Source organism: Tachypleus tridentatus, chromosome 6, assembly GCF_004210375.1.
Source record: "Tachypleus tridentatus isolate NWPU-2018 chromosome 6, ASM421037v1, whole genome shotgun sequence".
Taxonomy (NCBI): Eukaryota; Metazoa; Arthropoda; class Merostomata; order Xiphosura; family Limulidae; genus Tachypleus; species Tachypleus tridentatus.
In genome coordinates this window covers 111,316,658-111,330,496 of record NC_134830.1, presented here as the reverse complement: position 1 = coordinate 111,330,496, position 13,839 = coordinate 111,316,658, and the positions used below count along the sequence as shown (strand labels likewise).

The window sequence follows — 13,839 nt, the reverse complement described above, 5'->3', positions numbered from 1 at the left end:
TTCCAAACATAAATGTTCAAGGTTTTGAGCACAAGAACCCGTAGAATTTATTTCAGATGCAGGAGGGAATGGGGGTATAATAGCAGAATGTAATCCATTCGTTTTTTAAATTTTAATGCAATCTTCTGGCTGATTACAGCCTACTCGTGTTAAACTTAATTTTGTCACTTACATTTACATAGTATTATTTCTTCAAAAAATATTCTTCCGCACTTCTGAGGGGGGAAGAGACAAATGCAACCCCCGCCACACATGACGGAAACCCACGGTATTTTGCAAGATTGTGATGAACATGTCACGTAATAATCTGAGTAAAATAACCCCAGATGCTGCGTAACCCGATGTTTCTTGTTTTGTAATGCAATCCTGAGGCTGCATAATGTTGAAATCACATAGTATTGTTTCTTGTGGTTTGTCAAAACCCTAGAGGGGAAAATTGCGCTTAGCATCCCATAAAACTAGAACACTGCATCCTTTGCGAAGGAGTTTTCATATATCACTAACGGATGTGAAAACAATACAAATCAATTAAGTATCAACAGAACTGATGCATAACTAACGAGCTATGGTAACTGGCAAACAAACAAGACACTACAAATATTGGAAAAACAAACAAAGAAATGGGCAGCAATTACAATATTTATCTTCAATATTATTTTATATGTAACAAGAAGTTTACAAATGAGCTTATTTCAACAAAAGTAATGTTAATTGGTGCACAATCTTGAGTAACCAAACTAAGAAAGTTTTGATTCTATTACAGCAAAAAGGATTTGAATTTATAATACAGTAATCTCAAAACATTCCCTGAAAATTAAATAATAGCCTGTGCATATTATTCTTTTTAAAACCTGTCACAAGTTTGAAAATTTTGACTTGTTTCTTTGATACTCCTAAGGAACAACAGAACTAAAAAAATCTTTACTGAACAGACAATCTCTACTTTATAAGGAAAGTTTGTGTGAAATACAGTAAGATCTAACTTTTTAAATTAAATTAAAATTCATGTATGTACACTACATTCTTCAGATTTCACACAAACAGGACTGTCAAGAGTTATTCCAAGCCCAGTGATACTCCTGTAGATATGGGCCCCCCATAATACTGGTTACATACAAATATATACCATTCTGAGTGTTTCCTATGGCAATGTACATATTGCACTCTGAACACTCCATTTGGCAAGACTTCATATGGGTGCCCTGGTGTCCTTGGGTCTGGAGGTATTTCAGCGTTATCTCCTTTATTGGCCATCCTACACACACACACACACACACACACACTTAAAAGTTCTGATAGCTGTAAATTAATTTGGTGTACAAGATTATAAATAATTACATTTCTGAAAATGTTTCTTCCAGAAGAGCTTCAAATGGAAGTGCTCAACTCTTGAAAATTTACAGAATCTAATGCACACAAATCTTATTTGTGGTCTTGGTTTCTTAAGGATTATACCGTGTAATTTTTCATGTCTAAAATAACACAAACCACAACTTATCATACTAGGGTTCATGTATTGTTCTATCTGGTACTACTGTTTTTATTTAAGAAACATATATTTGGGAATGAACCACTGTTAGTTAAGTGAGAGTATACAATCCTTGTGAGTAACATCCAATTACAACTAGACCAGTGTGGTGGAAATTTTTTTTGTGAAGAGCCACACTGAAATATCTAACACTACCAAGATGGGTGAAAGGGTTATAAATTATACCTATGTGCAGAGGTGGAGGCCAAATTGTATATGCTACAACCTTCTACATGGTGCCCTTCAATATGGTATTACACATGTAATATCAGTGTTATTAACTATTAATTTCATCCTACATTGCTGATTTGGTAGTAAATATTAGATACAAGGTGCATATTGAAGGAAATAAAAATATCTAGATATGCATTTTTACATGTCCTAAGGAGTTATGTAAATGCAATATTTAAATTGTTTAATGGATTATGTTCATTCGTCACAAGAACATCACCTTGCACTACAACTTGTCAGACTCTCAGTCACATCTGATCATTTGTGCATTACAGACTAGTACATTTAATTCAAAGCTTGATATATTTTGCATAGGACACATAGTACATTCTAAATTATAATCAAAATTCCTTTGATCATTTGTAAAACTACTGAAATGGGTTGTAATTTTGGGATGACAGCAACTGTTAGCAGTAGACAAGTTAACTTAATGATATAACATATTAACACTGATGATTGCTCGGGTACATGATTTTCTTTATTTTAAAAGTATTTATGAGCCAGATTAAGTTGGAAGTATTGTATATATCGAGGGCTGGATAAGTTCTTCATTTTGTTCTTGTTTACCCACCCACAAAATAAACTGAAGGAACTATGTTTGCAGATGGCAAACTAGAGAGCACTTATGACCAAATCTAATTACAGCTGCATATACATAGGTAACAAGCTATCATCCCTACAAATTTAAAATCAAACAGACCATCAGTTACAGCCACTTAGAATAATTAACATTAAAAATGAAGCAGAAAATACAGAGTAAATTTTCAACAACAACAACAAAAAAACAACTTACTATTAACTTCCCAATAATTCTATCAGATATGATATAGAACAATTATGACTGTCGACCAGTGAGTGAGCAACCAATTGGCAGTTTCACTGTCATAACACCCCAACAAATGAAGGTTTGGACACTAATTTTCAATCCACAGCCTGGCATGAGAACCATTAAGCCACACTGGACTCTTCATGAGAGCAAGCAGACTTTAAATGATCAGGAACCCATGTCCCAAATAAAGTTACTTTCATCAGTTTTGAACACTACAGCTTCTATGATTAAAATATCATGCTAAAAGAGCACTAAAACAAATGTAGCTTTTAAATTGTAGCATTTTTACTGCTCCTCAATATACAATACTACTATTGATAATCATAATAACAAATAAATTTATCTTGATTCAAAATAGAGATCAAATATCAGTGAAGTAAACCATCATGAAGTGTAATAGATTCTACTGATGCGATTCATGAAACTTCATCATAGGCAAGCAATTTTACTGTAATAACTCACTGTTTTTGACTTTAAGCAAAACCAGTCAAAGTCAATTGTGCACTGATACATAGTTAAAGTATGACTAAGGAATAAAAAGTACTTAAAAATCTAATTCATTCTCTTTTACATTTTTAGTTCAGATGAAGCACTTGAATGAGAAAGCCTGTTCCTGTAATATATACATAAACTGCTGTGTACATCTAAACAAAGACACAAGGTACCCTATTGTCCTATTTCCACTTGCAAATGTAGGGTCAAATTCCTTAGCTTCCATAAAAAAATACAGTCACTCAAAGAAAAAGAAAGAATTTCACTGAATATAGCCAGAGATAGATCCAAAGGTTGATTTGGCAGTATATGTATGCTATAGCCACTCCAACCAACATGTCTGACATGTTGGTGATCTAATCATTTTGATGTCAATGCTCTTCCCCTTTCACCAGTATTCTTTCTGGTCTATCTTCAAACTTAAAATTGTTTCTTTGGAAACCTTACAACAACAGTGCAATGTAACTTAAGCAGTGAAAGCATGACCATTTAACTAAAGTGTGGAGATATTATGCAATAACTGCATGTTGAAAGTTTGCTTACTACAAAAGTTGTGCTTAAAGTAAACCTCTCGAGAATTCAGCCTTAACGTACTAGTTCTTAAAAGAGAAATTACAATGCCAGCATCTTTAAGGCAGTAAGTTGCATCATGAGCAAATAAGCTTTAGTCAGGATATTTTTCCTGCTGTTGTGGGATATCCCAATATGGTAGTTAAAAGCATCTGAGCTGCATGATATCAAATTTTTTTCAGAATTTAAGTATTATAATGCCCTTCTGAAATTGAAATAAAAGGTTTCATATGTTCAAAATTACAAATATTGAAGCACTGTTTCTAATCAATTACTTATCATATGCTATATGTTCAAAATGATGGTGATTTGGCACAATTTTATACATTATTGGCAAGTTTTCCAGAAGAGGTAACATGAATGGAATAAAAATTGATAATACATTATCAAAAGCTAGTTAAAACTGTTTTGTTTCAGCAGTTACTGTTGTGTAAATCTGTAATTTGTTGTTTTCTCTTAGAAAATATTGAATAACTACTTTCATGTAATATGATTCAATTACCTCAATTTCCATTTCTCTTTCTGAAAGTTAATGCAGGTTATTTCAGATACTTTTTGTAAGGTTATTAAAAAAATACAAGTTAGATATAGATTTGTTCTGGACTCCCTTCTATAAGATATGTTAAAAATGCAGGTATACAAGTATAGTGAACACTTAATTTGTGTCAGATCTAAGATATGGAACCTGTTTTGGAGGGTTTTTTTTTGTTTGTTTGTTTGAAAGCAGAAATATAATTTTTAGACTCCCTTAGGTGCATTTCAAACTGATTCTTGACTAATGTTGTCAACTACTTTATTTCTCTTCAGCTGTGTCACACAAAATATCTTCAAGAATGTAAGTTATCTTCTCAATTCCTCCCCATCATCTGTCACTTTGGATTCAGTATGTGATGATAATTGAAGCACAAATATAGTAATTCATGTCAGAGGTAAAGGACTGCTGTATATTTTATAATCAACATGTTAAGTCTTAATGTGTTGATTTCATTAATAACTTAAAAATGCAAATTATACTCAAAGCTATGAAATTTATCATATGACAAATCTTTTATATTAAAATTGAAACCAATATTTTTAGTTATTAATTCTACGAGTTATATATTTTGCTGTGAATCTCCTCGTACACTTTTATGAGGGGATGCGTGTCATAATTATGTTTTTCATATTTTTTTTGTGGGTGCACCAAATAAGTTGAACATTCATTAATGTTACTCCTTTAACAATAATGTATCTGACGTTGAATTGCTGGTATGAAATTTTCTCAAACAAAATTAATTAACAGTCTCTGATCCAATACAGTTAAATGTTGATATCTAAATATCTAACACAACTCTTTGATTAAAGAATTAGAGTTCAATTAATTTAAAAATTATTATCTTAAATGTACAGTTTAGTTGTTTGAATACTATATTAACTAATCCTCCATTTACATACACACTTTCTTGTGGTATTTTTGACAAGAGTAATAAAATCTCACCTCTGAGGCACTAGTAGCCGTTGAGCTACTTGGTGGAGCAGATGCTGGACTACTTGGACTTGGATCACAACTTTCAACATTGAGTGCAGGTGATAATGTATGGATCTGGGGACGATTATTACTATGAGCACTACTGATATACTGTCGCACTTGTCTTCTCTGACTCTGTATAACGTGGTATTTAGTGGGATTTTCGAGACGAGTCTGAACCTATAGATTAACAAGGAACTAAGTATGATAACAAAACCACAATGTATGAAGTTAAAGCACTCAGTTTTTTTAACTATTGACAAAGAAATTAAACTCAAGATAATTTTAATTAAGGTTCTATACTGATATGCACAGTTTAGCTATTAATGATAAATATATCAAAACAGATTTATGTGAAAAAGAACAAAAATGCATATATTTTCATTAGAATTCTTTATACATCTGTCTTTTAACGAGTAACTACTAACTATTTTTGATTCACTTAAGCATCTTCCTGAAAGTTTAACCCACATTTGACTGCACATTGTTAGTTACTTCCTATAATGTTTATTTAATTAACCCTAAATCTCCAACATGTTTTTTATACTATTCACTACCACTAGGGTCAACATATTGCATCATTTGAAGTAATTTTATCTTTTACTCTCTTAAAACATTGTGTGATTAACTTATCTAATCTAAATAATTTGGTCAAAAAAATACATTTTTCAATATAACACACACAACATATACTACAGGTGACCCCCTGCTTGGCATATGTTAATTGATATCTGTGACTTATGTTATTACAGACCATGTAATAAACAAAGTTGTGAAACTGTAAGCAAATTAGTGCATAAATAGTTAGAAAAACACACAAAAGGAAGTGTTTGAAACCCAACAAGATCTGTAGTATCTGTAACTCAAGGATTATAACAATTTTTTTTGGCTTCAGAGAACTTTACAAAGTGAAGAGAACTTATTTTAATGGCTGTCATTAAAGTTTGTGAACATATAGAACAATGTATTCATTGAATAATAAACAGTATTTTTATTAAACAAGCTAAGTTCAACAGTACTTTCACAAGATAATTTTATGTAATGTTTAGTTGGATAGAAATCTTAATAAAATTCTAACAATATTATTTTAATAATTCTTAAATTTATTTTTGTTTTAGATCAGGAAATGATTTATATGAACCTGTGCTCAAATTCAAAACTTGAATTATCTTTATGCACATGTATACGTATAAAATCCAATCTATACAAAAGTCAGTGTTTCATGTCATGCTTGATTTATGGAAATAGGAGTCATAAAACTAAAATGCATTTATCCAGATCCAGATATAATAGTTTGATTACTGCCTGTTCATTATGATTTAGTGCCAGGGGGTCATGATACCTTAAGTGTAGTGAGAATGTAGTGTAGGATACCTAGCCTACAACAAAGTGCATAAAATTTATCATGAAAAGTACATAATGTAGATTCTATTTTAAACTTAAATCATTTTTGAATTAAGCTATTTTTTGTTATATCACCATCATTTTAACAGAAAACAAACTTCTTTAATAAATTGAAACACTAATGTTAAGAAATCAACAAATATTTTTCAATCTTTCAGAACATAGATTAACAACAACATTAAGGTTATAATTTTGTTGATAAGAAACATGACATAAAAGCCATTGCTGGAACAGTGTTAGCAAAATGCACCAGCTTTTTTACATATTAGAAGTTGTTAACCTAACTGATCTTTACCAATACTTATTCTGTGAATACACCAAAAATTCATTCCATGATTGTCCTTACTTTTAATTGGCTTACAGAAGAATTTACTGATATATGACTGTATTAACTGTACTTTTCTGATCTTTGTTGGTCAAGCTCAATTTCACTACATTTATTTATTTCAGTTAGCTATGAAATGTGACATTATGGTGTACTATGAGGTAGGGGTGGTAGTACTTGCTCATACTTTTCGATGGGCTATATGCTAGTTTCTAAATAAAGCATAGCCTTTGAACTAGTTTCTTCACAACCAAATGAAAGCAATTGGATAATACAATGTAATTAAAGAAAGCTAACACCATTATAAAAGCACTTTTTCTAGAACATTCTAGTTTCTTTATTTTTAATTAATTAAACTGGTATGTTTTTTATGAAGACTAAATTGAATACTAAATAACCAATTTCTGACAAGTTAAAAATTTAGTTAAGGAAATTCCCTCAAAAAGTTAAAGATGAGATTATATCTTTATTTATATTGTATTTCATACTTTCACTGAAGTGACTGAATTCAAACTGTACAACAGCAGTTATGATCTCAAAATGCATTTACTGTTACTATAATTTGTCAGTGTACTTAATAGCACTTTGAAATACTTCATTTGATAAAATATATAAAATGTAGTAGTTACAGCTTATAACTAATCCATCTCAACATCCTAAAAGTACATTATACCAGGAGTATTGACACAAAGACCAGGGGGTATCTGATTCTAAACATGATTATTTATGTTATTCTCAGCTTTACACACACACAAAAATACACGTACAAAAGACAAAGTTTAGGCCAAAAGAATATATAAACTTAATTGTTAGCAAGGCAAAAAACTGTTAACAATGTTAAGCCATTCTGTATGGAAAATGCAAATTGACATCTGTAAAGAATGAGCCTATTGACACTAGAAAATTGCACTAAGAGACATCCTAAAATATTTCTTTCTCCCTCTCTCTCTCTCTCACACACACACACACAGAGAGAGAGAGAGAGAAGGATACAAATAATGAAATAAAATTATATTCACTAGCAAGAAGATGAGATTTATTTGATATCTATTTCCAATTTGAGAGAGTATAATGCATGTGTATGGGTAAACAAATTCCATGCAAAGAACATAACTATTGGTTTAATAATAGTTACTATTATCAATCTAGCCAGGGGTGACAACAGATAAAACAGTTTGAAAATGAAGCACGTTTCTTTATTCTGTACACATAAATGTGCATTATACTGAAACTTTACATGATATGCAACTAAGCTTGAGGAGTGAAAGCTAACCTTAACCTACAATATTTTCTTCCCCACGGTGGAATTCATGTATAGTATATTTATTCCATAAAAAGTACATGTTGGCTAACATTCACAATCAAGTAGAGATATGTATATGTGCATTGTCCTACTGAGTTGTTCATGTCTTGTTAAACATACCTGCAGCACCTGAGGGGGAAGAGAAAGTCCTATTGTAGTTGTGGAAACTGGTACTTTGATTGTAGCTGTAGAAAGAGAAGATAGGGTGTCTGTCTTATGTTGGGCTAAAGCTTCCTTTTGCTCTATTTGTTGCATTTGTTCCCGCATTAACTGTTGTTTTAGATTGGTACGACTCATGACAGTGACAGCTTTCAGACCTGGAGAACTAGAAAAAAATTGAACAGGAATACTGTCAGTTACAAGAGATTTATACTTATCAGAAAAATGAAATAAGCATAAGGAATTGCACCATAATAAAACAGAAAATTATTTTGCAAAAAAGATGAAGGTTATTTCCTCCCTAGTCAACTATCAAGATTCCTTCTATTATAAAGTATAGGAACATAGAATAATGATTAAGCAATAAACAAAGCACGCAATATTCTACAATTCATGAAAAGAAAAAAATATGGATCAAAATTGTTTTAAAAGTAGTTACTAATGTTTAGTTTCAAATACTAGACGTACAGTTAAATGTGATATGTTGGGGAAGAAGATGCTTTTTCTTTCTCTTTTCCTAGGCCAGACATCACAGTAATTTTACTAAAATGCAATGATCCTTTAAGTTAAATACTGATGAACTTTTCATTGTTCACAGAATGTCATTAAGGAGAGTAGAACATTCAGGAAGTTCACTGATCCAATAAAAAACATTGCAGGTGTGAAACAAAAAGTGCAACCAAAAAAGGATTCAGTGTGCAACTTAAAGGAACAAAATCAAAACTGGTGGCTAAAGTGGTAACAACTTGGAGCACTGTGGTAGGTAAAACAAAATACACAGACTATTAATGCAGGAAATGTTATTGTTACACCACATTTGCACTTTCAGCTTATTTGCATGTATCTTTCTCTGTACATGTGTTTAAATGCATTACAGACCTTAATTTTACATATCTGTATGTATAAAAGCATAAAGTAATTACAGTAGAAACATATACTGTCTAGCTAAACAAGAAACAAAAAAAAACACAATAAAACAACTTACACTAATTTTGTTTTAGCATTTGGTCTTAAATAGTACAAGTTGGTAGTAAAAAAGTTGCACTTTTAAAACCTGCACAGCAACCTAATGATTAGCTTCATGCACCTTTTTTATATATTTGAATAAAGCTATCTTAAACTAAAATAATTTAACAGAAAATGATACATTCCTACAAAACTATAAAAACTTGCACTATCATATTCCCTCTCCTTCAAGAACAAAAATCTTCAAAAGGTAAATGAAACTTGAATGTCATGTAAAAATTCTAATAACAAACTTTTTCCCTGGGGAGATAAAAGAAATGGTAACACAACCCAAGCTGTCTCTTGTAGCGTAAGCAGATCACAGCAGAATTGTGATCACATTTCTGACACTGTAAAGATAGATGTCAGTTGCTTCAATCTGGTATGAAAAACTAGTAATAAAAAATACTGAGTGAGGCCTTTAACAAAATTTGAACATTATGAAAAGTTTTCCTCACTATCAATGTAGAAACTATGCAGTCATATTCATACTAAATATTCATAGGGCTTGTTGCCGAGGAATGCTAAAAACATACTAGACTTCTGCTACTACAGCGGTTACAGAACATGTCAAGATTCAATCATTATTTTTTGGACTAAAGAAGTGTTATACACATCTAGAAATGTCAGTATAAACAGTTTACACAGTGAAAGTTCTATATATGTGTGTGTATATGTCAAGGCTATCACACAAGTGTTTTTTTTTTTTGTTTAAGTTTCTAGGCACTAAAAAGATAATGTTTTTATGACCCATAGATGAAAATCAGAAAGTAAGGTCAAGATATGATAAAAATGAAAACTTGTGAAGTTACAATAATTGCAATATGTGTAATGGTTTCCAAAATTAAAACACCTATGGAATAAGTACAAAGCAAGCAAGGCTGTTATTTGTTTGTTTTTGAATTTTGCACAAAGCTACATGAGGGCTACCTGCACTAGCCATCCATAATTTTGTAGTGTAAGACTAGAGGGAAGACAGCTAGTCATTACCACCCATTGCCAACTCTTGGACTAGTCTTTTACCAATGAATAGTGGGATTGACTGTAACTTTATAACACTCCTAAAGCTGAAAGTGTGAGCATGTTTGGTACGATGAGGATTTGAACCCAAGACCTTCAATATTATGAGTCGAGCATCTTAACCATGTGGTCATGCTGGGCCACAAGGCTGTTGAAATGTTCTATTTTACATTAGAAATAAGTAGGACACTAAGACTAAAAACTTTTTTTTTTTTTTAAATATCATTTTCACATGCACACTACTAGTGTAAAATAGTTTTTACACTAAACATTCAGATAATGTACTACCTTTATGTAGTTTCTTTATAAAGTAGTTATTTTTTTAATTTTTAACTTAACGCCTGCTAAAGTTTTCAATAGATTTACAGAAAGGAAAAATAAAAGTTAAAGTTTAACGAAAAATAAAAATAAGAAAGAATATAAAATTTTAAGAGTTATGCAAAACGCATTTATTTGTACTCAAATATTTAATTAAAACTAACTTTTCAGCAGAACAAAAAACTGACAAAACATCCCATACATCATTCATTGCAATAGTAAAGTATAACATCAGGACATTGCTCTATTTCCATCTTAAATTATTATCCATCTACAGAATGCAAATGTAGTCGGATAGGTTCATATTATTTATCTCACTTGTACTGACTACAGTGACAGTATCTTTGCAGTGCATGTACACAAAATTTGTTCAAGAGACAGAACACAGAAGAGCAATGTATGCACAATAAATATTATTGACCTAGTCAAAAGACTTAACAGAATAATAGTAAGTATAATATTATTATAAAGAATAAATACATAAATTGTAAGTATTTAATTGAATAATAACAACAATAATATTATAAATAATTAAATACATACAATGTTCATACTCTCATGTACTTTAATAATGCCACATTGTTGGAAATACTGATGCTTGATTCTCACAGTAAGAACAAAGCAGTTTATACCAGAAAAACAAAATTAGTGCTTCTAAATCTAGTTTTGCCATTTTCACAGAGAGTAGTACTTCTATTCTTATTTCCTTAGCATTTAAAACAAAGTGCCTCAAGTTTACGTTATTTACCGTTTGATATACAATATATAAATATCTATGGTACAATGTTTCAGCAGGTTAATGCAGTGTTATGAGGTATAACAACTAAGAATTAAATTTATGATCTAAATAATGCCAAAATATTGCAACTATATACAGTGCTCTGTATATTAGATAATAAACAAGTTTCACATAACCGAGTACTTTCTTTAATTATATATAAAGTGAGAAACAATTATTCAATATATTGTAATGGCTCATTACTAACAAGTGCAACCATAATCTCAAAACAAAGATAGAAGCAGAAGTAAAACTATGTTTAACTATCTAGATAATACTACTGTCTGTTGTATGTCCATGTAACAATTCCACAGAGTGAGATGGATCTTCATCAAAACTGGTATAGAGGTTCATTAGGTCCATGTGAGGTACATATGAAATTGCAGTTTTTATGGCTTTTTTTCACTGTTTATAGAACTTCACTGAATGTGGCATGAAAGTTTCTTGGGTTCATGGCAGATAAACACATTTTTCAGTTTTGCATTTTGCTGTTTTTAATGAATGATTTTTGTAATACATATAAGGGTAAACACTTTTCGTGCCTTTAGATAACCTTTCATTATATTTAATCATAAATTAACCATCCAAGGGAATGGGTAATCCAGACAATTTAAAATAATTTAACATCACATCACTTAGAGAAGTTTTAATGGGATTTATTAAACACGTTACAAAGGTTATGATACATCAGAACTTATCCGAAAATTAAAAACAACCAAGACCATAAACCAAGCATTGGATTAGGAAATTTACATAGAACAAACCTCTATTAATACTATATTAGGTAACGTTCACAGATGTAAAAATTGTACTTGTGATAATACGAGCTCTACTAGTACTTGGATCTACAGTATTAGCAGTAAACCATTCAAGTACTTACCTTTGAGTGCAGTTTTTAGACGGTGTTTTGCTTTTCAGTTCATAAAAAATAACATTAAGGCTTGGTAAAGATCTCCTAGAGGTTCTACAATCATCATTAGGGGTTGTAGTATTACTAGTAGGGTTTGTAGTAGTATTAACATTAGGTACACCGTTGTTGTTATATAGATCAAAATTCAGATTAATGCCAGATTCTTTCGTTGAGATTGCCATGATGTGAAGATTTACGAAATAACAAATTATTATCAGCTAAAGTAATATAAGAGCCTAAGTGTTAATCTTATTTTTTCTGTGTTATTAAAACTATTATTTTACTAAATGCTGTACATGCACTTCGGGAACATTAGCTGATGGTAGTTATGTTACATTACAGCCTTCATGATTAATCGTATACAAAATCATCAACTTGAATTACCAAAACGCGCTTGATATACACGATTCACACAGTCTGCAACGATGTAATTACAGTAACCACCAAATGGCGAAAATGGTAACTAAACGATACTATGACTTGTGAATTCAACGTTCCAGATAAAAATTTGATAAAAACCTACAAATTACTAACCAGAGGGCACATTATGAAAGTGTAATAGCAAACGTGTTTTAACATTAATAACCAAAAAGTATATTAAATGTAAATTAAGTTAGATTGTTTAAAACGCACGCGTGCTCACACACAATGCAAAAGAAGTTATTACTGGTATTAACAAAGAAGGTTAACCTGAAGATGACCTAAGAAGGTCGAAACGTTGTTCTCTATTTTATTTTAATAAAAGTTTAAATATCCGTACCAGACGTTTTTGGAATACATTTTTATTTCAAGTGGGTTTCTCGTCATCACGAAGTTATAATTGGTTTTACCGAGTCTAGGATAACCGCAAGTGGACAATATTACAAATAATCTCTACAGTTTGCGTGTATGTACTATATGTATAATAACATTTATATTATATTACCAACAGTTATCCTCTACCGGTTCTTTTACCGCAAGAGAAACTGTATGCCATCAGCAATTGATATACTTGAAAAGTTGCTGCGAATTTTCAAACCGTAAATAATAATAATAAAAATCAACAACGAATAGTGGGCTTGGCTTGACCGTCACATTATAACGCCCCCACGGTTAAAATGGCGAGCGTGTTTGGTGCCACGGGGATTCGAACCACTAAAGGCAGGATGTTGTGTGTTAAAAGCAAAAGTGTTTAATTTATACTTCTCTGATGAAGTTTTTAAGAACCTTCGAATCAACATTGAGCATTTTTTTCCCCATTTTTGAGCTCTACAAGTGATATGAATGATTTTATAATAAAATAATATATGCACACTGAGGTTTTTCTTAACATTGGGTATTGAGCAGTGATAAAATATTTAACGCTACACAATTTCTGCGTAACTGCCTGTTCAAATAGCATATGTTAAAAATTAATACAGTTAGTGTCTAAAACTCGACAGACTTTTTTCTTCGATTATTATTATTATTATTATTATTAT

At 31.1% G+C, this 13,839-nt stretch overlaps 1 protein-coding gene across 3 annotated transcripts in view; it reads right to left on the bottom strand.

The window, feature by feature from the left end:
• LOC143253301 (transcription factor EC-like) overlaps nucleotides 1-13,839 on the bottom strand; it is a 95,433-nt gene that overhangs the window by 46,760 nt on the left and 34,834 nt on the right. For 2 of the 3 annotated variants that reach the window (XM_076506959.1, XM_076506960.1), the window contains exons 2-3: nucleotides 8,310-8,514; nucleotides 5,128-5,337 (exon numbers count right to left, since the gene is read on the bottom strand). In XM_076506959.1, coding sequence (XP_076363074.1) covers nucleotides 5,128-5,337; nucleotides 8,310-8,514 — 415 coding nt within the window. Of the gene's footprint in view, nucleotides 1-5,127; nucleotides 5,338-8,309; nucleotides 8,515-12,349; nucleotides 12,828-13,839 lie in introns of those variants that run through there. The other variant, XM_076506962.1, reaches the window with a different exon arrangement.